We start from the raw sequence: 25,278 nt of genomic DNA on the forward strand, positions 1-25,278 counted from the left end.
AAAGTGGCTTTTTGGGGGCAGTGTCATATCCCACAAATGACCGCTGCGGGGTGCTACAATCCTACCCAATTTCCCGACTCCTGGCGAGGAGAAAACCACCACATTTGTGGGATTATTACCGTTTCTTTCCATGCAGAGTACGGAAAGCAGCTTTTGGTCATTTGATGCGATAAGGGTATTTTATTGGAAGATATTCAAGTGAGTAGAAATAGATAAATTTTAAATTCTTTACTAAATGTCTGGGGAAAATGTCCTTACTATGTAAGTATAAATGTCCTTACTATGTGTGTGCAAAGAGGTTTATTTTTAAATATCTATAATATAGAAATATCCAAGTCAAGATAAGGATCCCAGTTCAATAGATTACATGCAGAAGTAAGTGAGGCACAGTTCAGATACACTATAGAAAAAGCTACAGAGTTCTTTAGTCCTGGGCTCAAATTGTAGAAACAGCCCTTTGACAACAAAAATGGAATAACTTGCAAGTTTGAAATTTGTTACAGAGCAAAGCTGGTTGTTCTGCACTAGAACTTGTTTTACTTTTAAATAATTTACATTGTTTTCAAGTGCTGAATATTTAAATGTTTGATAATTATGTAAACTTTCATCACCTTTTAACATGAAGAACAAAATAACGTAAAAGTGGGTATAGATAAGTTTTTTCAATTAAAAAAAACAAACTAGGAAGAAGCAGGAATGACAACCTTACCTTTCAAAGAATTGCTATGTAAAAATTGCCTGTTACAGCGTTTGCTTTACAAATGTTTGCAAATAGAAGCAACGTTAAAGAGAATTTTATTTATTGTACATGAGTTAAACAGGACCAGTTTTTTATATGTTAAATTATACAGACATCTGCATTTCAAGTTTCTGCTGAGAGCCCTGCCTTAGGGCTGCTGAGTTCTTGAGATCACTGCACAGCATTTGATTGTTGTACAGTCCCTTTGTTCATTTTTTTTCCATCAGGAAAAACATCAGTATCATTTTTTGGGTGTAATTTGAAATTTGATGGTATTCTATGCTATCTGTCCATCAAGTTTTCCTATATAAATGCATACACATGTAAACAAACCCAAGTATTTGCTGCAGATATACTGAGAGTTTGTGTTTTATGGTTTTGGCTTGGTTTTAACATAGACTGTCACAGAGAAAAGAAGAACAGGCCAAGTGCTGAAAGGTTCGTTTTGCTCATAGAAATGCAAATAACTAATTACCTGAAAATCTATTTATTTGCCTGTACTTTTGTTCTGTTGCTCTTAGTGTGGTTCACTTTTGATTCCCCTGTCTGTGACATCTGTCCACTCTAATCTCATATGAGGATATTGTGGCTTTAAAAGAAGTACTGAAGTTCAGGTAATAACTATGTAACTTACTTAACACTTGGATTTGATTTTGTTAATGGCAAGTAGGATAAATACAGCATTATTTGCTCTGCTCTTTCAGAATTACGTTTTTTTGATGTGAGTGTTGATTTCTTTACAGTAAGCAAAGCAAAACAACTGTTGGAAACAACTTTACGGTGTCATTAGCTCAGGAGTGTCCTCATTGTCACCTGATAAGGGGAACTTAGTAAACATCGGCTCTAAGTGGAACAGTGCACGAAAAATAACAATCTGCAAAGGTGCTAAAATGAATTCAACAGTTTATGCAAATGTTACCTCATGTGAGTGAAGTGTGCTGAGCACAGGCCAGGCTTTCACCTGGCTTTGGAAGGCAAGGCCACAGCTGGAGAACGTGTTGCCTCTTTTCAGGGACCTGATTCTATTTCAAAGGCTTTTTTTATTCCTGAGCTTTTAGAAGGTTGAAGAGACAAGGACAGATCTACAGTGTCATTTGGACAGGAGGAAAACCTAGTTAATAACACAAATGTGGTGAAAATGTGGGTGCAGTGTTTGACCACATAATTTCACAGAAACTTCTAGTGGTGGTAGTGATTGTTTAAATTACCTGGAACTGCTCGTACCTGCTCTCAGTCGTGCCACTACAACTGTTACTGCAGCAGGACTGTGAACTAGTGTGAACTGGAGCCTTTCCTGGTTAAAGTTATCACAGTAAATCTTTGATTCCCTGATCCTGTTCTCCATGTCACCTCATAGATAGTTCTGGTAGAAGTGTGACTGAGCTGAGAGCTGTGGCTGGAAGGAAGGGTGAGATGCTTAAGCCAGTACATTTGATTGAAAAGTAAAAAAACAAACAAGTTGGTGAAACTATGGGTGAAGTCTTTTTGAAAGTGATTGCACTGCACACTTGTGGTGGAAAAAGAAAGAGGTGAGAGGCAAACCACAAAAATGAGATGAAATAGCAGTTGGAATAGCAGATAAGGGTGAGAAAGGTGTGAGTAGGCAGGGTCTTAAAGCTGAAGCCAAACTGCAAATTTAGTGTGTGGAGGGTCACGAAAGAGGTTAAAAGTGAAAGTGACAATCTGAATTTGCAGTGGGTTGTGATAAGATAGAAGCCTAGGAGAGGAAAAATTACTTTATTTTTACATGCATGCATAACTTTGTTTTTGTAACTCCATCACTACACATATTTAGTATGACCTTTAGCTGGGGAAGCCTTCTGGGAGATCATCAGATTTTATTAAAAAAACAAACAGTGACAACAAACCAAAACAAGAATAAAAAGTCATGTATCTGATTACTGTTAACCAATTCCTGAATGTGAGAATATTGGAAGAGAAAAAGAAATCGTAGTAGTAGGATTAGAGTTTAGCATTATCCGGACTTAGTCCTAAATAATTCCTCTCTAACAGCAGTGACTTCCTTTTTTTTTCTTGGGAAGGATTCTATGCCACAGTAAGTGCTATATACGAGATGTCTCACACTTGGGCATTAAAATCCATTGGTGAAGCACAGACTTCTCTCAGGATTTTGTACCTTAGTCTGGTGCAGGATATTTATATTCTCATGGCCACAGAGCTTCCATGAGCAGTGAGCTGGACTAGTGTTCCCCAGAGCAGGGATGATAAATCCACTTGCTACCCAGGTGCTGTTCACCTGCGTGGTGGGTGTCCTTTAGGCCTGACGTGCAGAATGTCTGCATGTGCCTCACAGCTGCTTTCTGGGGAACTGAAAAAGTATTTGTCTGCACATGGAACATGAAAGAAATTAGATCTGTTAGGCCTTCAATACAGAACGTATAATTTAGATATATAATAACGAAAATCCTGTTTTATACAGGATATTCAACAGCCCAGCTGTTTAATCGTGGAGAGGCTGGTTCAAAGTGGGGGTGAAAGCGATGAAATATATGGGCTCAAGCCTTAGGATAACATCGGCTGCAGCACCTCTTTTAAAAAGCTGCAGCTGTTAAAGGGCTCAAAGATGCTTTTCTTCTTTTTTTCCCCAGGTATTTTTGGCAGATGATTGAACATGAATGGAGATTTCCTTTAGAAGGAAACCTACATGAGGCAATCACACAGCACACTAAAAATGGCTGTCAAGAGAAACTTTAATAACGTACCAGATATTCAGTTTGTACAGCACAAACCAAATCAGCTTTTAATCTGCAGACAATGAGTGACTATTGTAATCCAGAACAAGTAATGTCAACCAAAAGTACTCAAGGCTGTTGTTCAGAAGGACCAGTGCATGCATGTGGCTATGAAGCCTTTTAAGCTCATGGGCAAATCAGCTGCCTGCTGTGCATAGACACCTTTTCCAGTAGTTTCTGATAATTTACAAAATTACCAACCTTCTTTGACAGGTGGCTAATTTTAGCATCCAGGCGACTCTTAAAAATTCGAGAGCTGTCTTTATAGAAATTTATTGTTGCGTTCTGTGCCAGATAGCAGTTTTCTGGTCTTTAAGCCGTTACTGGTACTTTATCTGATTCAAGATAAAGGGGGAAAAATAGAAAAAAGCTCTTGGAAGACACTGAATCACAGTATTTCATGTTCTTACTCTAGAAATTAGGGTTATCAGTCAATGACTTGGAAATCCGTGAGCAAGCTACAAACATTTAACGCAGCTTCTTTCCCGCTTTTATTTATTTATTTTTATCCTCGGAAAGTATGACGTTTCCCATTTCCTTTTGTGTATCTATTCAAAATGCTCTGTCTTTTGTCCATCACCTTCTGTTCCCTCTCTCAGAGATGATTCACCTCCTGTAGGGAGGGGTACATATCAACTCCTCATTTCTGTCATAGAGCCAGACCTCTTCCTTACTGGTATTTGTTTAATTTTGGAGGTTTTCAATATATATTCTGTAGTACAGTCCCCTACGACACTGTGGTGCTTGATGTGTGTGTGTGCTTTCTGGAAATGCTGCACAGTGGGCAGAGTTCTTTCCAAAGAACTCTAAATATAGTGGGTAGTACTTCTCACATTGCTGTGTTTTAATTTCCTTCTGACTGAATTTGTGCTTTCCGCCTTTTCTTTGGTTTCTCTGTTTAGCCTTTTCTCCCCCTGCCTCACAGCCCTGTTTTCCCTTAACATCTCCAAAGCACTGAAAAGAATAAATGGAAACTAATCTAATCTACACCCTCTCTTCTGCTTTAATAAAGCTTTTAGCTTCACCTCTCTCTCTTTTCTGTTCTCTCTACCTTTCTTTCCCTTCACTACTCCTAAGTAAAAGAATTGGTCAAGCTGCAGCAGGACATGCAATCATGGCGACTTAACACAAAAATCTGTATTTTCCAGTTGTACCTGCCTGTCGTTATACCCCAGCTGTACCTCCTGCTGCAAAATAAGTGTGTGGACAAGAGAATAAACAGAATTTCAAGCTTCCCCTTTGATTGCTGACAGAATTCTTTTGTCTGTTTTAGCAGAGCAGCCGAGTGGCTGAATACACGTGCTCTATATGCCCGATGTGCTTTCCAGTGTTTTGTTCTTGCTAATGACTGAAGGTTTGTAAATTTTTCTTTTGTACTTGGGCTACCATTTCCTCGAATCAAGAGGACTGGGGACTTTAGGCCTTTCCTAAGGCTGCTGCTGCCTCTCCCTCTCCGCTGTGTGCTCATTCTGTCTGATAGGCCCAAGTGTGTCCGCTTGGCAGCGTTCCCAGGCACCATCAGCATTACAGCATTCCCGGAGTCGGGGCTGGGTTAGCACAAAGCATTGACAAATTCTGTGTATTTAGTTTTGTTCTCGTCCTGAACTTCATAGGGATTAGGATTTTTTTTTTTTTAATAGAATAATGTTAGAATAGAGCAGTCAAACAATGAGCATAAATGTTAATGACTGACAATCCTCACAATTACTGCCAGGAGGAATCAAATGTGGATGTTTGTGTGTTGGGGGTGATAACTCCAAGCAGAACAGGCCTTAAGTGTGCAATTAAAAAGAAACCTGTCTTGAATGGTTTGAACTGTTAAACTGATGCAAGTATGCACTGAATGTCATGAATTTCCAGTGTGTTCCTGCTGCTGTAGTGGGCTGTATGACTCCCTTTATAGCAGCACTCTCCCTAGTTCCTGCTACATTCCTAAATCAGAACAAACGGCCAGTGTAATCCATGAGGCTTCCTGCTCCCTGCCCTGAAAAGCGTTGCCAAATCTAAAAAGAGAAAATGCTTCCAGCAGGGACTCCAGAATTACTTATGAGATGATAATTTATACTCTGGGCTGTTAATCCACTGTTGCAGCCTAAAATGCAGAAACACAAAAGCTGTAAGCACAGGGATAGGCTGGTTTGGCAGTTTCCCTGTGACAATGCTATCTCAAGAAATAATCTGAATGCACTGTGGGACAATGCAGAGCAGGATGATTAATTTTACTGAGTGGCACAGTTGTGAGTCATGTCGGCTCTCAAGCAGAGAGGTTTGTGTGGTAAAGTAGTTATATCATGAAAGGTGCTGTATGGAGGTAAGGGAGGGCATTAGTTTTATTTGCGGTGATTGTTTCTGGGATCATTAGCACTGGATTAAAGGTAGAGCAAAGTGCACATTCTGTCTGCAGTCTTGTCGTAGATTTATGTAGGAGAGTTTTCTATAGTCGGTTTTGCACAATCCTGCATGCTGTGTTGGAAGAATGTTTATTTTGCTTTGGTTATTTTAGCTCATTATTTAATAATTATTGTTCCAATATTAAGCTTCTCCCTCTACAACTTCATTTGTTTTTTGGTTTTTGTTTAATAAATAACCCTTTGATGATACTCAATATGCTTCAGAATCACCTTTTTGTCTGTGGTTTCCACTGTAATCTGTTCATGGCTATAGAATGATAATACTGAGCTATATAATACAGATGCAAAATACTGAACAATAATGTGAAGGCCCTTTCTAAAGATTTAACCTTTAAAATCTTCATCTGGACTTAAGAGTTTCTGCCTTCCTGGCATAGTGATAAATCCTCCCACTTTCACTGCATCAGGGAAGAGAACAGAATCACACTTTTTAACGAAAAGCTTGGGAATTGGCCCAAGATCAAACCGGTGGCTTACACGCCGTTTTTCTCATTCTGTGTCATTCGCAGCATTTTAGTGGAAGATAAACAGGTAGGGCAAAAACATCTGAAGCGCCGTGGGTTTTTTTTGTGGGGGCAAGACAGATAAGCTGCCACGTAGAGAGAAATCTCTGTTTTCAGGGCCTGCGTTGGAACCTTAAAAAGCACCAAGTCCTAGAGGGTTAACGGACAGGAAACTGCGGTTGCAGCCGCTCCTAAGGAAGTCAGTTTTTGTGTAACAGCCTGGAGCAGGCCGAGAGGTGGGGGCCGGAGGGGGACCGGCGGGTCTCGGTGTCTGGCCTGACATCGATATTTTTGGTTTTGGCTCCGCAGCGTTTTATTAAACCCGGGGAAGGGCACGCGCCGAGTGGCAGCAGCCCCTCCGTGACAAAGCGATTTCTATCCCTCAGCAGCTTTTCTGGGGGGGGAGAAACGAGACGTGAATTTTTCCTGTCTGAGGCTCGTTTTTCCCTACCAAGGCTCAGCTTATCTAGAGAAATCACAGTGTTAGGTACGCGGTCGCAGCGGCACACGTTAATATATTTAAATTCTGGAACAGGAGAACCCTTCTCTGAATTCCGAGCCCATTAATTTCAGTCCCCGCTGAGCATGTTCACTTTCGGGTAAGTGTTGCTCTCTAACGTGAGGGCACCAGCAAAGCGAACTCAGAGCCGAACAAAAGGGCGGCTTTTTTTTTTTTTCTTTTATTTATTTGGCGAGCCGGGCGAACTCTTTCCCTCCTCCAGGCTTTAGAACGCCTTCAAGTAACGGCGTGTTTGAGGCACATCTGCTGGGTCAGGCGGTGTGGGCCCGCTCGGCCGTGCCGGGCAGTCGGTGTGGCGGCGGCAGGGAGGGCGGCCCGGGGGCTCGGCGGCTGTGCCGGGCCGGCCCGGGCCTAGCGCGCCCGGCCTTGCCCCGCGCCCGGGATGGCTCCTGCTCCGGGAGCCGCACAAAGATAATCGCTCAGGAAGTGTCTCGGCCAATCCCCCGCCGCTTTACATTCGGATTCGCCGCGGCGGCCAATCCGGGCGCGGCTCTCATGCGGCAGACAGATGATCAAGCCGGAGTGCCAAGCCCTCCCTGCCCGAGTACTGAGAGCCTGTCCTCCATGTTTTATAAGTATTGACATAACACTGTGTTAACAATGCATCCACAGAGGTAAGCCTTGCTTTTTACCTTGCTTTTTCTCTAAGGCCTATGAGTTGTGGGTTGAGAGCGTGGTTCTCTGTGATTTCTCGTGCAAAACTCACACCACAGGCACTTATATTGAGTTGGAACTGTTTAAAATTTTTGCTTTCTTGGGTCACATGGTTAGTAGCCATTAGCCACAGCTTTGTTTTACAGTCTGGCAAAGCCTTGGCATACCTAGTTCTTCACAGGAGGATGGTGTTTTTAGAGTTTATCAAGATCCTGGTATTCCAAAGGAGCTTTCTGTCTCTGAGCAGTTTGCCAGCACTATTGTCTGTTGTGTCACATGCCTGCTGGAGAGAAAATGGAAGCTAGGGAGCAGATGCATTTAACTGCCCTACAGGGAGTCAAGCAGGGATAATGGCAGACAGAAGAACAGGCAAGTTTACCTTTCTAAACAGTGAATGGAACAGCTAAGATAAGTTATCTCTGAGAAAATATGGGATTTTTGAAAACCTAGACATCAGCAAAAAGTGCTAATGGCAGATTGTAGATATTGGGCCTAGATGGTGGTGTGCTGTTGCATCATGTTTTTTATGCAGCTTATCTTAACTTAAAATGATTATTGAACCTTTTCTCTTGCAGGAGTAATTAATGCAACGCGTTTCTCTTTCAGAAGGACAATGTATGGTTAATATTTTGTTCCTTTAAAAGGGAGTTTTTATGCTGCAGATTTTGGGAATGGGGTGCTGCTCAGTAAAATGCAGCAGTGCATCTGTTTACAAATCTGATGCTTTATGGAAAATGCTTTTGAACTGTTAGCCTTCTTGTTTTACATAGTTCAAATAAACTAATGTACCTTTTATCTGTGCCTTTTTGTTTTATATTGTGTCAGCCACAGTTCTGTGTTGTGGAGTCCAGAAGATATAAAATCATGTGTGGTTCATGACAGTAGTACATGTTGTTCTTTCTTGGTCTTTTTTTCCTTTTTTTTTTTTTTAAACTTTTCGTTTAATGCTACGTAATTGTTTCAAGAAATGCCTTTTTGATCAATTCTCAAATCTGCCAGCCTGTTGTATCTTCTTAACTGGAAAAATGAGATGAGTGCTTGAACAGTTGGTAAGTAAGCAGCATGCTACTCTCTGAACATTTTTAATAGTTTTCCAAACATTTTGTTTTTACTGGGTCAGTTAGTGCAGTAGATGAAGTAACGTTAGTGGTTAGTCATATAAAAAATCAGATTTGCTTAGCATCCATTTTAAGGGACTTGTACATGTAAGCTCTTCAATTTGAATGCACTGGTTTTTTAATAATTTGTCTCTGAATTTTGAAGCTTTTACTTCCTGTTTACCTCAGGCCAGTGAAAAATATTGTACTTGCTGTTTGGTCATAGATCATTAATTACCATGTTTGCAGGGTAAAGCGCATTTTCGCCGTTCCTTGGGCTTTTCAGTGTGATGAAAGTGCTAGTGCTCAGCAATGAAGTGACCTTATGAAGTAAAGTAAATAATGCTTAATGAGCATATGTTTCTGATGCTATACGAAGTGTAATCTCAGACAAACTTGCTCGATTTATAGCTAATTTAGAACATTTTGTGCCCTTTATGAAGAATTTAATTGTAACGCTTGCATGCTTGTTTGAGCAAGCTGTTTTTCAGTGATCACCAGGGCTGTTACAAAAGCAGAGGAAGGATGTGCTTTTGTGCTTTTAATGTGATTTTTGCACTTGTTTTAGCAGTCCACACACATCCATGATTTTAGGGAAGAGCTGAGAGCTAGGCAGCAAATGACTACACTGAGCCACAGTACATGCTGACTTTCCTAGACCCTTGCCATGGATTTGATAACATTCTATAACATAGCAAATTACCTCTGGTTCCTTGTTTACCAGTGTGAGTATTTTACTTTGACTGTCTTACTTTGATTAGCAGCTGCCCCCCCCCCGCTACCCCCTTCCCCCATCCCCCAGGATTAGATTATAAAAATGTCTTGTTCAGTTTGCAACCTGAAACACTGCTGGGGTACCAATGGATTTCACGTGATAGCATTTTTGTGTGCAATTTTAGTGCATTTTTCAGCATACTCAAAAGTGCTGACACAGCTCAGAAGTTATTCTGGTTTTTGTTCTTCGTTTGCCAAATGACCAAAAATTACATTTGGACGTGATTTCCCTGACAGCAGTTTATACACGTTAGCAGTTTACTTTCAGTCTCGAAGAGTGAATGACGTTAATATTCGTTTAATATGAGGAAGCAGGAGCAAGTGATCTGCAATCAGAAAGCCCGTGTTAAAATGGCTCCCCCAGGTTTTGTTAAACCAGGATCTGTTTCAAATCTGCACCTCCAGACACGCCGCTGACAGCGAAGCCCATTTGTCTGAGCTGCCCTCGCGCGTGTAATGAAACGGGAGCGTCGCCGGCCTCTTAAAAGTTCACTATTTTTTAATCACTCGGACGCAATTCTTTTATAGTTCACAAAAAACAAATGTCTGCATTGCAGCAAGATGTCTGAGGCAAGGTAGGGGCAGCAGGGCTGTGTTTCAGCTCAGCCCAATCGCGCCGCTCCGCCAGCGCCGGAGCCAATTGCTGCAGCAGGCAGGTTAAAGATTGACAATTGCAGTGGCGAGGCTGAGAAAAGGCCTTCTGGAAATTTCTGCCATCTTTGTTCCATCTAAGTAAAGCAAATTCAGCCAAGCTGAAGAATTTAATATATTTTTTGGTGCTTTGTCAAGGTATGGTGTTATCACTCACTTTCCTAGGTTGCATAATAAGCAGCACTCTGCTGGTTTTTTTGCTGTTTGGGACAAAAGTGGAATGTGGGGTTTTGTTCAAGTGACAGACACAGGGAAAAAGCACGTATGCTTTCTCCCCAAGATTTGACTGGACTGGATCTTGTTAATATCACGATTAGACAGGACACGTATGAAGCAATGTAGCTGAGGTTTATTCAGCTTGTAGCAAAAGGCCATTATTCTAATATAACTAGCAGTTAATCATATAATTGCACTGTAAGTTTTCTGGCTACTAAAGAGTAATTTGAATTGCCCAGGATGAATATGATTAGCCATTATTATTTAGTGCCAACATCCAGTTACTTTTGTAATTAACTGGACAAAGAATGCAGTGGGGGAAAACAAAGGAGTGATCTGGATTATAAATCATGGTGAAAACAGTAGCTTTTTAAAAGCTACATGCCTTTTGCAGGCTACATTCTTTGCAGGCAAACTGTTTTAGTTGGAAGCTAAATAGTGCTAGGGAAAAGCTGAGTAATTTCTTTAAACAAATGACACTACTTAACATACTGGGAATGAAGAAAATGCAGATATAAACCACTCCAAATGTGACATTCACCCCCCCTCACATTAGGTAGGAGTACTGAAACATAGCAGAAAACCTACGTGGCTGCTAAGAAAGCATGAAATAAAAGGAACTTCATGCTCAAAATTCATAAGTAGGTAGATTACATTACAAATGTAGCCCTTTGGATCAGTGTCCATGAACTTCAATTGGCTCATCTTCCTGAGCCGTCTTCCATTTTGTGATATCACTTTTGCTTGAGTTTTTTTTTTGTTGTTGTTTTGTGGGGTGTTTTTTTTTCTTTTTTTTTTCTTTTTGCTTTGTTTTCAACTGTATTGTACTGGATCACTTTTCAGCTACTGGCCATGTGGATCCAGTAGCTGAAAAGTGATAGGTCATGGTCAGTTTTCCATAGTAATGGTACCACTCCAGCATAATTGGTTAAAGGGTTATAAATCTCAGTAAAAGCTCTCCTCTTGTCTGTATGGGATTCAGGGTATTAATTTGGATTTCCTAAATATCTTGAAATTTGAACATAACCTTTGCTCATGTAGAAGATAGTAGACGGCAATTTTCAAATTTTGTTATTTGTGGATCCCCCCCAGTATTTTTCCCATGGGCACGTGAATCCCATTAGAGTGAATTTAAGCCTTTTAGACCAGATTTGATTTACTTAGTTATTGTCTGCAAACCCCTTAGTGGTAGCACACTGGCTTGGAGGGGTCTGTAGACTGGAAACCACCATAGTAGGCCATCAAGCTTGGCCCTTTAAATTGTATGCAGGAAGTATTTTAAATATATTTATTAATAAAAACACCTTGTATTCATGGGTTAAAGTCTAATTTAGCAATAGCTTCATAGGAACTGAGTTTCATTTATTTGATAGTTGTCTGTCATCATGTTAACCCTTTACTGCCTGTTGCCATAGCATCTGTGTTTCACACTGTGAGATTAAAACCATGCTCTAACAGGATGTTAAGACTCTTAATTTAGCCAGCATAACCCTTTACTTACAAACATGATTGTTATCAAATTATATTTTTAGCGTCTGAAATCTGTAGCTGTTTGGTTGCCTTGCTTGGGCCTCAGCTGTTTAGTTTATAGTCTTAAAGATGACTGTGTGACACCAAGGATCTCCCTCCTTCCCTCCCTCCCCCGATTTTTCTCTTTTGTGCAGCTGTTTTGAATGGACACTGAATTGGAGTAAGGTTTTAAGAACCTAAATGTTCTTTAAATGAGAAATAGATTTATCTGCTTGTTATCAGAGGTAAATACCTTAAACATTGCTGTGCACAGATATGTGAACAAGCCTTTTGCCTGTGTTAATTGCTTAATACAAAATGTTATTTGCTTAATACAAATGGAGCGTTTTGCAGGGAATTCTCCGAAAGGAAATGCAAAACACGAGGTGCTCAAACTGGAGAGTGAAGCTAAAAATCAAGTGATTTCCTTAGTAACCTGTGACTTCACAAATCTCCCTCTCCTCTGCCTTTTTTTAGTTAAACACTCGGATGTCAGGTGTCCTCTTGTCGTTCTTTACCATTTCTGATATTTAGATGCTGGCTTTGAATATTACCCTGCTGTGTAAACAGGAGCTACTGGTATTGAACAAAGTGCTCCCATTTTAGCTCCAGTCCAGGAGTGAGGCAGTGCAGTGCTGGCAGACGCCATTTTAAGAACCCTGCATAAATAGCATAGCTACCGATGAGTAAGAGACTGTTATAGGTGAGTGCTTATACAAAGCTGCTATTTATTCAGCAATGGCATGCTAATATATATATATTTTTTTTCTCTCAAATTTTTATTGAATGCAAGTTTTTTTTTTTGAAATCATTAGTTAAAATTGCTGCTCACAGATGTGATGTAGGAGAGGCAGGAATTATCTTAAGGATGAAATTCAGTTTTAGTGCTTATGGGCTTAAATAATTTTTTTTGTTTTGTTTTGTTGTCTGTTCATTAAAAGGAAATTAATTCCATAAATACATAGTTCTTGATTTGAAATTAATGTGTTATTCCCTGATGTAGATCTGGATTGTGTATATGGGCATTAGCTGTTTCGAGTGGTTTTCCATATCTGTCAGTTTTTCTTGGTTAAATGTCAAGGTGCAGTAGTTCATCTGCAACTTTTAATTGCTCTTTGTGGTTAATATAGGTTAGAGCAGCTTTAAATATTCTTGCATATGGACATTTTTTTCAGGTAAGTACCACTGTTAGTAAAGGAATGATTTTCCTAAACAGAGAAGTCAGTATTTTGTTTAGTGGTGTGAAATTTGAAAAACTGAATTTTATGTAAAAAAACTCCACCCTCTCTTCAGTTTAGTAGAGAACATATGTAAAACTTAGGCAGCTGTTATTTTTCCATTTTTACTTAAGTATCAGTAAGTCTTGTATGTTTGCAATCCTTATTTTTTTTTTCTTTCTGTGCCCAACTCTCCCCAGAGGAATAACCTCCACCACTTCTACCCTCATTCAGACATGTTAAACTAATTTGTATGGAACAAATTAGTTTAACATTGTAGAAAACAATTTTGTTGTTGTTGTTGTAAGTTTTGTCAATATGAGTAGGGAAGTTTTAAATGATTAATTGGTGTTCTGTTCAATTGACAGGAAAACTGGCAAAGCTTAAATTTCAGTTGTGTTCTTAAAACATGTTCCTCTGTGTTCATTCATCTTAATTAGGAATTAAGAGTAGCTTTCAGAATGACTTAAGGAATTTATTGTATTCATCTGGGTACTTAATGGAGTGTATTCCAGTATCATTTCTGGTCTGCAGCCTCAGACCATCACATTCATACTTGCATGACAGTAATGCATCCTGGCTGGAATAACTGCTCTGAGTCCTGCAAAAATGAATTCTCAAAATAAAACTCTCCAGAAGAGTCTACTTGATCACACAGTTACTGTTTCCATAGAACCATATGTTTGTTCATAATTATTTTGCTGCTGGTCTTAATTTTCCTTTTATTTTGTTGTGGGTAATAGTAAGGTACCTCTGATTAAGGACCTGTTTTTCTGGAATTATTTAATTGGAAATCTTTTGCTAATGAAACATCTGCATTCGAAAGTTTGTGCTTTATAAGGTGCAAAGGTGAAAAGATCTGTCAGCTTTAGAAAAGTTACTGTAAACTTGCTGTGAATTGTTATAATGTATTTACAAACTTGAGTTTCAAAGATGACCACTACAGTCATCACTGCCACCATTCAAACAATGTCATGTTGTGCAAGTCATTACACATTACAGCAAATAAAACAATGGGAGAGGCTTTTGAAGAGCTGTGAATGGGAAGTATCTTTTACAGCTCTGTCTAACACACTTATTTCACTGTTCCTCCCCGACTTTTTGATTTTTTTTTTCAGAACAATCTCAGTGATTTTCTTGTGCTTAAATGTTTGTGCCCTTAAAAGATTAATTAGAGCAGAGAATATGGGGATGCATCTGTTCCTCTGAGGCTCAGTTTTTGTGGTGCAGGAGGGAATTGCTGGATTTGGTGGGAGTTGTGGGTGATACACAGGGTGCACACGTGTGGGTAGGGAATGTGCTCCTCCATTGCTAAGGAAAATGGGGACCCTTGGTGTCAAGTGGTGAATGCTTCAAGTGTTGATTTATACTTCAGATCTTTGGGAAGGCCGTCTTGAGGCACCTTTGACGTGATGTTTGCATCCCTGACCATGGCAGGGGAGTTGGAACCGGGTGATCTTTGAGGTCCCTTCCAACCCAAACCATTCTATCATTCTATGATTCATAGTATCAGAGATGTGGTTAAGATACTTTGTTCATCTTGGAACTGTGTATGAGGAATCATTTTCTGGCCTCTATAGATCTCTTGCAAGACCACTCAAAATGGTGATGGCTCTGGTTCCTAGATTAGGTTCTTTATATGGGGAGAGACAGATTTAGAGCTGAAAACCCCTCCTGTGTTGTAACTCATACATAGGAGTCCTGCCCTGTAACCCCCTGAAGGGCTGGGTTTGGGCCCAGGGCACAGAACATCCTCAGTTCCCCTAGTACTTTGGTCAGGGAAGCAGGAACAGTTCCTGCTCTGGTGTTGCTATATTAATCCATCACTCCCATTTCTCATCCAGGATCCATGCACAACTCTGTGTATTTTAATACTGACTTGGAGCAACTACTGCATCTCTGTTGTTGTATCATGTTCCCCTGGGGTTGTGATTTGAACAAAATGTGCTTGATGGATTTGGATGAGTCTGGAATAATATGATTGCTTTAATGTAACTTAAATGTCAGCTGCTGCTAAAAGGATATTGCCCTTTTCTCCCATCCTCATGTGTGGTACTCTCCCATTTCCCGCATGTCCAGCTGCACAGTGAGCTACATCACAGAACTGACTCAGTTAAAATAGATGGGATTTCTTGAAACATGAAGTTAAGGGTTGGGGAAACCATTCCTGTTAGTAGTAGCCTGTGTAAAATGATCGTAAGTCTTCAACCTGAGTCTTTTAAAGACTTATATGTCCTAGTCTGAGTCTGAAACTGGATCTGTGTTTTAGAAGCAGGTAATGTGCACTGCCAAATTACTTCACTCTTGCCAGAATTCCTGTGTATGCTTACATGTTTGCCTATATGCATTATTGATCAGATACACGTGATGTTTTAAAAATGGGGGGGTTGTTACAGTTTGGTGATATTGAAATAGGATTTTATAAAGAGGGGAGGGGAAGAAAAAAAACCAGTGCAGCGTTGGGAGAGAACAATGAACCCATCCCATGAGCCCATCCCTTCCCATTGCTTAGGAGAGGACTGGGCAGAGGCAAGTGGTGCATGAAATGTTTTGGTGTCTGTAGCCCACTGCCAGCTCTTCTTTACTGGAGGCCCCTGGGAAAGGGTGTAACAAATGTGCAGGATAATTGATCTGCCCATGCATAGTAAATGGGTGAGCATTGTAGTACATCAGCTATGTTATGCATTTAATCTGCCCATGCAAAATAAATCTGAGAAGCATTGTGCTACAGTCAACTGTGCTACACATTCACCCTAATTCTGGTCATATGGGTGCCTTTCCTTGCTCCTGAAATGATCAGAGTAGTCCATGAGATGGGAGGTGGATGCTGGTAGAATAGAACCTCCCTTCAGTGTTTTGTGACTTTGTAAATCATTTCCCTATACAAATGACAAGTAGAGAATAATGATTTCTGGAATTCATGGATCTTCTGAGCTTTGGGATTTTCATACATTGAGCTTGGTTAATTTGTATTTAAAATTTTTGCTGACATAACTGCGTTGTTTTAGAAGTGTAAAAGGAATTGCAACCCAACCCCCCAGTAGCTAATAGTTAATTAGAAGTAGTTTTGTCAAATACCAGATTAAAAAGTCCTTCTGCTATTAAGTTTTACTTTGTTTAGGAATATCTTTTAACTTATACCCCTAACAAAACTCCTGCTAATATAAACTGTTTGTCAGGCTGAAGAGTTTCTCTGATATAAATATAACCAAGTCCTCACTGTTGTTTCCGAGCTCTGATGAGCTGATCCAGGCACACTTAGACACAGTGGCTAAAGCCAAGGTCTCTAACTGTCCTCTTGGCCTCTGTCCCTAGAGCTGAGATGGCTGAATGGAACCTCAGTCCACTCCATAGCAGCAGAAATGGATAACCTGCCATAGCAGTGCAAAAAGGGCAGCAAATTCCATGGACAGGCTGAGCAGTAAATTGTCACTGTAGAGGAGAGGATCTGCATCCCCCATGACTGTTGTGCTTTGGTGGACACTGTGATACCTGCTTGAGGCACCAGAACCTCCTTTGTGTATCATTTTGAATTTGGGTTTGCTTCAACATTGTATATTTTCTTTTACCTCACATCTATGATTGTCAGATCTCCAAAACTGGTGTGTAAATCAATCTTCATTCTAATTCACTTTTCCTCTCCCTTCCACCTTCTTTCCCCAAAGTGGCTTAACCAGTTAAATTCGTTGAGTTGCCTTTTTATATGGCATCACTATAAAAGTAGAACATCAGAATGTCAGATGTAGTTTGTAATAATTCAGTCCTGCCTGGAGCAAATGAACACTGACTGTGTTAAGGTTGAGTGGTAACAACTCTGTACTGTTTACTCTTTGTTATGGTTAATAATTGGTGGAATTGTATTGCCAATAAATTATAAATATTCAGTTTTCTGTTATGTAGTCTAGTTTCAAAATCCTTAAAATTATTCATGTAATAGCTTTTAAAATTGCACTTTAGCTTCTAATTTTGCAAGTTGTTCTGTGTTGCTAAGTCTGTTACTTCAGCTAATCTGTTCATAAGTGCTGATGAACATTTAAATGTTGGCAGGCATCTGTCCACACAGTTTATTGTAGGTTAGGAGCTCCAAGGAACAGAATTCCTGTTTTTCTGTCACACACACGCAATTTATACATACAGTGCTGTAATCTTCACTACGTGTTACAAGGCTGTCATTAGTATGAAAATGTTACTTTTGTGATTGGTAACTTGCAGTTATAAACGTGTACCTGGATTGTTTCTCAACAAGTTTTGATCAGTGTATACTTTGGCAAACAACAGGCCTTTTGTTTCACCAGAAATTTTAATATAGTTGTGTTTGACAGTGTTACCTTGACCTTCATGGATGGAAGTTAGACATGAGAACAATACAGTCTCTAAGTATTCTAATTCACCTTTTTGAATCCTGCAGCTTGGCTGAAGAGGAAATAAAGGCAGAGCAGGAGGTGGTGGAGGGGATGGACATCTCCACTCGATCCAAAGGTGAGTAAGAGGAGTGTTTCATCTTGGTTCTACAACACAACTGTTTGTAAACCAGAATACTGAGACTGTGTCATCTGCCATGAAGCTGCTCTTGAGTGAAGGCTCAAGATTCATTGTATTTTGTACAGTGACTATTGTATGTTAGAAAGTGTTTCAATTTTTGCTTGGTTTTCATTATACATCAAACCTACACACACACACACATTTCAATGTTATTTCAGATTTATGGATAACTAAGGTTAAACTATGAAAAACTATCAACCTCTTGTATTATTTCACTTATCATGGCTTCCTTTAAAGTACTTTTAGATTTGCTATGTAGGAGAAAAAATTAGTAGCAGTAGCAGCAGCAAAAATAACAAGGTAGTAATTCCTACGGTAAGGAATTCTATTTTTTCTAAGGATAAATAATCACAGCAGCATTTCTGTTTGCACAGAAACTGGTCCCCTGAGCAGTATGTATTTCATGGGCGTTCATGTATCCATTCCTGGCATGAATTAAACTTGGTGGAATTGCAGGTGTCTGAGAATTTCTGTCCTGGTTTCTGGTGCTTTTCCTATGAATGAGTTACTAGAGGCAAATGAAGTTTTCTCTCTCAGTATAAAGAAAGCTGAATTTTTAACCATCTCTATGAGCGTAAATGCTCCCACTGTCATTTGGAGTGGGGGGATGGAAAAGTCCTTCAGTCAAAATACTCCCATGGAATTGTTTACTCTGTAATTCACTGTCCATCTCCTTCTGTACTTGCACCTGAGTTTACTTGGAAACCATTTCTGTAAAACAGCAGCAATAGCTACTACCATCCTTTTAAAATTCTGGCACTTACCCACTTACTCTTCACATTTCTACAACAGGGGTCGTAAGTCGAGTTAACTCCAAATGTGCAGAGGGAATTCTCTTGAAAGTGTGGCACAGATCATCTGCATTCCTTTGTGTTTTTTAATGAGGTAGCTTGCATAGATATCATGGTTGTAAAATTGAATTCAGGTCTTATTTGCCCTAACAGACAGTAAATTTTCTGGTTTCAGTTCTCATGGTACAGTTATATGAGATGGTAGGTATGATCTGGCACCTCAGAAAAGATTCACTTCCTCCTTTTGTCCCTTCATCTTGTCCTTTTCTCCCTTCTGTCCTTCTGGTCTTGCATGTCAGCCTCTATCACTGGACTGCTTTTGGTGTTTACTTCTCTCTATATTTCAGTTTTCTAAGCCAGCAGAAAGTAAATGTTTTTGTTGCTTTAATGGTTGCTGCTGTGTGGGGTAAGCTCCCAGCTCTGCATTCCCACCACTCACTTCCTCTGGGGTACTTGTCACATCCCAGCCACTTGGACTTTCTAACCAACTTAAAAACTGAAGCATTTTTCTGCTGTTGTAGTGACCAGTTTGTTTGTGAAAGAGTTTGATAATATAGAATTTGGTATAAGAGGCAATGGGGGTTATTGGATGCATTTGGCTGCCTATGAAATCTCACCTTCATTTCTCTTTAGAAAGACTTCGGCCCACTTTTTAGTGCTGATAAGAATTTGTCATGCATCAAGTGAGCTAAACTGTTACTTATGTCACTCTGACATAATCAGTGTCTAAAAGAGTCTGATACCTGCTTATGTAGATGTTTGCATTTTAGTTCTGTTACTTTACTTGGCCCAGAAACACGAGTATGGGCCATACCAAGAGTTGCAATTTCCTCACATTAGTTCTGGTGCTGCTCTGACCTCAAGGTGTGCTGTTGCAATGAATTAAGCCCACAGGAAAGCTTTTACTTTTTTTTTGTAGGGTAAAGATGAAGTTTCATAGGACAGTGAGCTGATTTAATATATCATGGTTATTGAAAGGGTCAGTCTTTCATCTCCAGCCTTCTCAACCACCTGATCTTGCAGCTTTCCTTGCTCTGGTCAATTAAAATTGGTCAATTCAGAGGGATTTAACCTGGCAGAAAGAGGCTCATGTTTTTATGCTGTTTACTGTTGATACAACTCCCTGAAGCAGCTGAAAACAAAGTCAGACCCACCATGGTGCTGGTTTAGGTCACCCAGGCTGTCATTGTGTGGAAGTCACCAGTCTGTACATAGGAGGAGTCTTAGTGTTTTAAATACCAGTGGGAGTGGTCTGAATGGCCTTTGTACATCACCACAGTAACGAGAAAACTTAGCAGAGGTTAAATTATGTGATATGATATTTATTAAATTAGATAGTGATTTGCTTTAGTTGGTTTGTTAAATTTGGCATGTATGTTGATAAAACCCTTACCAACACCATTCTAAGGATGAGAATAACAACCACCCACCCCAAGCCCTTACAGATTCATATTTTTTTTCAGTGAAGAGTGTGGGTTGTAAAGAAATCTTAACACTTGCCTGTAAACCATCTCTCTTTGTTGTGAGCCTGGCCTAACCTGTGAATTAGTGGTAGAACTATAATAGTTGAATATGTAGTTTTCCACAGAAAGTAAAAGAACCATAAATGTCATCTCCGAGAGCTGACCACATTACAGGCCTGGTATAATGAATCTTTTTGGACTCCTGTTACGACTGAGACAAGTTTATCTGTCAGTTCAGTGCAGTGTTTCTGCAGCAGAGAAGTTACAATCCAGAATTTTAAAACTTATTGTACTGTGTGTCAGGCAGAAAAAACACAGGAAAGTTCTGAACTAGTGGGATAGTGGCAGCAGTGCCTCCACTTGTAGCAATTATCTTGTGCAGAGTTTTGCTTTGTGTGTTTTAGAAAGGATGTAGATGAGGAAGTTGACTCTATATAGACAAACCTGAAGGGCAGCACGCAGCTCTTTGTGCTTTGTTTGGGTTTTTTGTTGGTGTGAGAAGCCTGTGCAGGAGATCAGTCCCTGTTATTGTGTAACTTCACACTTGGCCTAGAGAAGCGAATGTGCTGCAAGTCTGTAACCTGACTTGCCCTGCTACAGTCTGCACAGCTCATGTGAGGCTGGGTCTCAAGAAAGCTGTAGGAAAATACATTTAATTGCTTTAAAACCAATTAGCCTGATGCAGACCTCTACATGAACATTCTTGTTTTGGTACAAGCAGTTTAATTGCTATAAATCAATTCCAGTTGAGTTTAAGCTAAACTAAACCATGCTTTGTTTAATCTGTGACAGGGGTGTTAACACAGCCTTTGAATTGGTCTAAGTAACGTGGTGGTTTCAAAGCAGCCTAAGCTGGTCAAACTGCTCAGTGCAGCAGTTTTGTCCACTTCCTTCCATACCTGAGCTGGCAGGAAACTAACTGAACCATAATACATGAACAGTTTTCTACTAGCTTAGTGTGCTGAAACAGCTTGGTGGGCTGCCAGAACTGGTTAGAGAGAGGGCAGGAATACACCAGTCGGGTGCAGGAAGTGCAGAGCTTTGTTAGCAAGCACTTAGATGGGGTTAGACTGTCATGAAACCAGAGCTTAAAGCTTACACTTATTACTTTATAATGTGACATACAAGAGTGAGTGTATAGCTGGGGTCAGGGCTGTGCAGCCCTGTGTTTATCTTCAGCTGCATTTCTCTGCTCTTCTCCTCGGGCTTCTGCTGTTGCACAATCAGCTGTATCAAGCAGCTGATCTGGCAGAAAACTGATCATTTTTTGTAGTAGCAGTTTTGCCTGAATCATGAACTCATTAACCCTACTAATACACAAAAGTGCCTGTCTGCAAAAAGTGATGGGGACAGATGAGGGGGGAGAGGGAAGAGGAGTAGAGTTGCTGTAGCAGTTATAATTTAGGTTTGCTTATAAGCTGTGCGTGTGCAGCTTTGCTAAAGACAAGGTTTTAAAATGCTCCTCTCTCTTGATGAGAACAAGAAGGTGTGAGGCATCTGAGAACTGGAAATGGGAAACGACGGCTTAAAGAGAATGCAGAGAGTCCAGAAACATAAAATGGAGTCAACAGAGGATTGCTGTTTAATGAAGGAGGAAGGCTGTGGATGAGATTATTATTATATTTTGTCCTCTGCGTATGATACGTTAACATCTTGCTATGTTTCTCTTCCAGCACTATGGGCTACTTTTTAACCTTGTTTATTAAATATTTCAAGATGGGGCTTGCAAGGTTTCTGGATAAATGCCTAAGCATTTCCAGGTTGTGGTTCCAGAGCAGCATAACAAACTTAATTGTTTGGTGCAGTTCTGTCTTCACTTGTGCCCGTTCTCTTTGGACAGAATGAACTCTCCACTGGGCTTTGACTTCCATGTAGGTTTTCATGCATTTCAGCCTAGTTCTGGAACCATTCCCTGTTTAGTGCCCAGTCAAAAGGAGCTTTTAAACCCTCTTCTTCCCATCATCAGTCACACATCTCTTACATTGCCTTTACATCTATGCTGGCTCTTCCCAGTTCTCTTCTCAGTCAGGTAAGGACTTGGGTGTAGAGGTAGTTTTCTACCTACTTGTCTCCCTAAACCAGATTACTGGGGAATTGAACAGATGATGGGCATGGCTGGGAGCTGGTCATTAGATGGTCTTAGCCTGGCATAAAATCATATACTGCTTAATGGTGAGGATTCTGACTCTTACAGCTTTTGCACTGCAGCAGGTTTGTGTTGAAGGCTTTGGTCCCAGGGGCTCCTCACACTGGTAAACTGTTCAGCCATCATGAATATGAATACAAAATTACTAGTTAAGTGGACTTCCCAGAATGCACTGTACATTTTGCAACAGTTTCATCATAGCCCATCGTGTATCAACTTTCTTTGCAGTGATACCAAGTATTTAATCATACAGAGATGGAGATTCTTAACTGCAACCTGAACCCAAATCTGAGACTCCTCCAGTGAACAGACACCAGCCCAGGGCCTTAGTCTCTAGTGCAGAGCCCCTTGTTATCAGGAATCAGCACCGGGTCCTTGGAGTGCCTTGGGGCAGCAATTCCCCCAGAGCCAGGCTCCAGCTTATCCACACCTCACAGCTCCTTACCTTCCAAGTTGTTGGAAAATGTTTCTTTTTCATCTTCCAGAGCCCTACAGTGAAGAAACAAGTAGCAGTGTCCCTTCCTACTTGTGTAAAACTGTAATGTAGTAGGAGTTCAGCAGAATTTACACAACCATGGCTGATCTCTGGTTATTTATGACATTAAGCAACTGGATTGGGTTAATTACTTTGGTTGATGTTTCTGGAATGTAAACAGGGCTCTGGTGGTTGATTGCAGTTGCATCATGTTTCAGAATTCTGGCAGAAGACTGAAATGGCTCAGAGTTGAGTGTAAGTTCTGACAGATTTCTCCATGATTTTGTTAAGGTGTTTTGAAGATAATTAACCTTGCTATAGTATTATATATAGGTAACTGATTTGAAAAATCGTAAATCTCTTAAGAATCATTCAGGATAATAAATTTAACTGTGAGACTTCACAATTCAGGAATTCATATCAGTTATTAATTGAAACCTGCTCTGTCAAATTGAACTGGAGTTAGTATTGGTATGTTTTCTTGCAGATTTCTTCCTTGTATACTCTCCATACCATTTTAAAGTACAGGCATTCAGAGATTTTGAGAAGGAGGAAAGAAACGACAGTCTAGGTGGAAGTCAGTTTTCTACTTTCGTTCTTGTTCCTTCTAGAGGCATAGATACACATTTCTGTGGGCTAATGGCAGCTTAAGAAGTCTTCAGTCACCTTTGTTTTCTCATACCTTCTCTCACCCTGCCTTCTTTTTTTAAGCTAAGCCAGCTGTTTCTTACAGCCATCAAATGAATTCTTCATGTTCAGTAAATTTTCGTTCTTTTGTTCTATTTCATCAAATTTAATTCCTTGATTTGGTTCACCAAATGTTGGCAGAACTCTTGGTGTCATAATAAAAGGCATAATGTGGCATTGGGAATTAATGTTAACAGAAGTAGCCTTGGGCTGGCTCTGTTTTAACTGACACTTCTGTTGAGTGTTTGACTTATATGGAACAGTTGACTGTGTTTCTAGTTGGAAACATTATTCAGAATTTCGCATGTTTGACCCACTTGCACTGAGATATCAAAACCCTACTTAGAGAAAATTCATTGGTGTAGCTGTGTCTCAGTTTACTGATATCTCCTGGGAGACTAAAATAATGCTTTCACTGAAAAAATACATTCCTGTTTCTGGCTCCTGGAAAACCAAAGTGACTGCTGATCTTACCATCTTTGTCACTAATAATATTGAAAAGCTTTTTTAATTTTTTTTTTGTTATTGTTTAAACAAATGTGTTTCTGAGTTTACCTCTTGTCACTGTCTAAAAATTGCCAGAACAGAAAAGTTCTGCTCTACAAGCAGTCAAGAGCTCATTTTTCACAGAATTTGTGTCTAAAATAGGAGAAAATTAAGTACAGAATTTTAATAACTAATACTCTTCATGAAAGTATGGGAAACCTAATGCAGTTAAGACGGTTTTTTGATTGTCTATATTTTATTTTGAAATGCAAAAATTTCCTTCCCATCCACGAGGTATACCCTATCTCAAAGAAGGGTAATTCTTTTGCTGACAGTAAAAGCTTTTATCCTGCAATTTCCACACTTTTGGGGAAGGCTTTTGTTTTGATTGTCTAACTTTTTGTGAGGTTGAATTTTAAAATCGTGGTGTATTGTAATTCTGATTTACTCAGGCTTTTCTTGTTTGGCTTGAGGATACAACACTAAGGCAATATATTGTGATCCAAGTCAGACCTGCCACGCTGGCATCCTCCTTCCTGTCAGCCACATTTCCATCCTTTTCTTTTATTCTGGCAACTGTCAGCTTTATGACTTGTTGCTGTGCTCATCCAACTGAAATCAATTTTTAAGTTGTTTTTCTTTTATTTGGTCCATATCAGTTTTCCAAACCATCTTGCTTCCTGGGTGAACAAACAACAGTGCTAGAGAACCGATTTGTTCCCTTTTTCTATCAGTGGGAGGGTGTTGGGAAGCTTTAACCATTAAGGCCTTATTGGTAGGAAACTAATGCAAATATAACAGATGCCTAGAAATACATATGTAGACATGATTTCATTATGGTTTTAGTCTGGAATGACTTTGCATTTAGCATAAGTTTTTAAATAAAAAAAAAAACCAACAAAAAGGTGTGTGGAAAGAAGGGAATAAGAGACATCACTGTCAGTTACTCTGGTACTGAGCAGTTTGTGCTGTGTTCTGACAGTAAGGTATGTTGATGTTGCTTGTTTTTAAGAAGAATTACATTTGAGGATCACAGGAAAAGTGAGGAAAACAACATCCTACTTTTAGACATTTTCTGAGTTGGCACCTGCTGCCATTGAGAAAAACGAGACTTCTCAGTGAGTTGTCAGGAATGGCTGCTGTGCAGTGTTTACAGTGCAGCACTTGGCAATGTTTAGAGCAAAAAAGGATCTGGTTGTGGTCTGTGCTCCATATGCTGCAGCCAGATAAGATCCCTGATATAAACAATATACTTTTGTTTGTTTTTTATAGTTTTTTCTAAGCTGAAATGTATTAAACCATTGTCGTGGTTATCTGCTCAAAACCTGCATTGCCATCACATAAAAACTGCACTTCTAAAATAGTCATAAAGTGTGAAATTAAGTTGCTTTAGGGTTTAAGTGTGCTTTAGTCTGTCTCCTGGGAGCATTAGTTACTAATCTTTTAGTCACATGATGGCATACTAAAACAAAGATTTTAACTTTCAGGTGAAGCTCAGGTGAGCTTGTTGTTCCCCAATGGATGGTTTGCAAGAGCACTCATAGGTGCTTAGTGTCAACCTCGGTAACATCACAGACCAGTTAATAGTAACCTTGTGATGTAAAACTAGGTACCTTTTAATGAGAGTTTAAAAATTTATTTCAG

General features: G+C 39.8%; 1 protein-coding gene across 5 annotated transcripts in view; it reads left to right on the forward strand.

Moving 5' to 3' along the window:
* Positions 1-6,590: 6,590 nt before the first annotated feature.
* The window catches only part of ZMYND8 (zinc finger MYND-type containing 8), a 49,035-nt gene continuing 30,347 nt past the window's right edge, over positions 6,591-25,278 (forward strand). For 3 of the 5 annotated variants that reach the window (XR_003535957.1, XM_027693960.1, XM_027693958.1), the window contains exons 1-2: positions 6,591-7,005; positions 17,453-17,523. Coding sequence is in view for 4 of the 5 variants with exons in the window: in XM_027693960.1 (XP_027549761.1) it covers positions 6,992-7,005; positions 17,453-17,523 (85 nt within the window). In the remaining variant the exon portion in view is untranslated. Of the gene's footprint in view, positions 7,006-7,394; positions 7,541-17,452; positions 17,524-25,278 lie in introns of those variants that run through there. The other 2 variants (XM_027693957.1, XM_027693959.1) reach the window with 2 other exon arrangements.

This window comes from Neopelma chrysocephalum, unplaced genomic scaffold (genome assembly GCF_003984885.1).
Source record: "Neopelma chrysocephalum unplaced genomic scaffold, ASM398488v2 Primary Assembly neopelma1_94, whole genome shotgun sequence".
In the NCBI taxonomy this organism is placed as follows: Eukaryota; Metazoa; Chordata; class Aves; order Passeriformes; family Pipridae; genus Neopelma; species Neopelma chrysocephalum.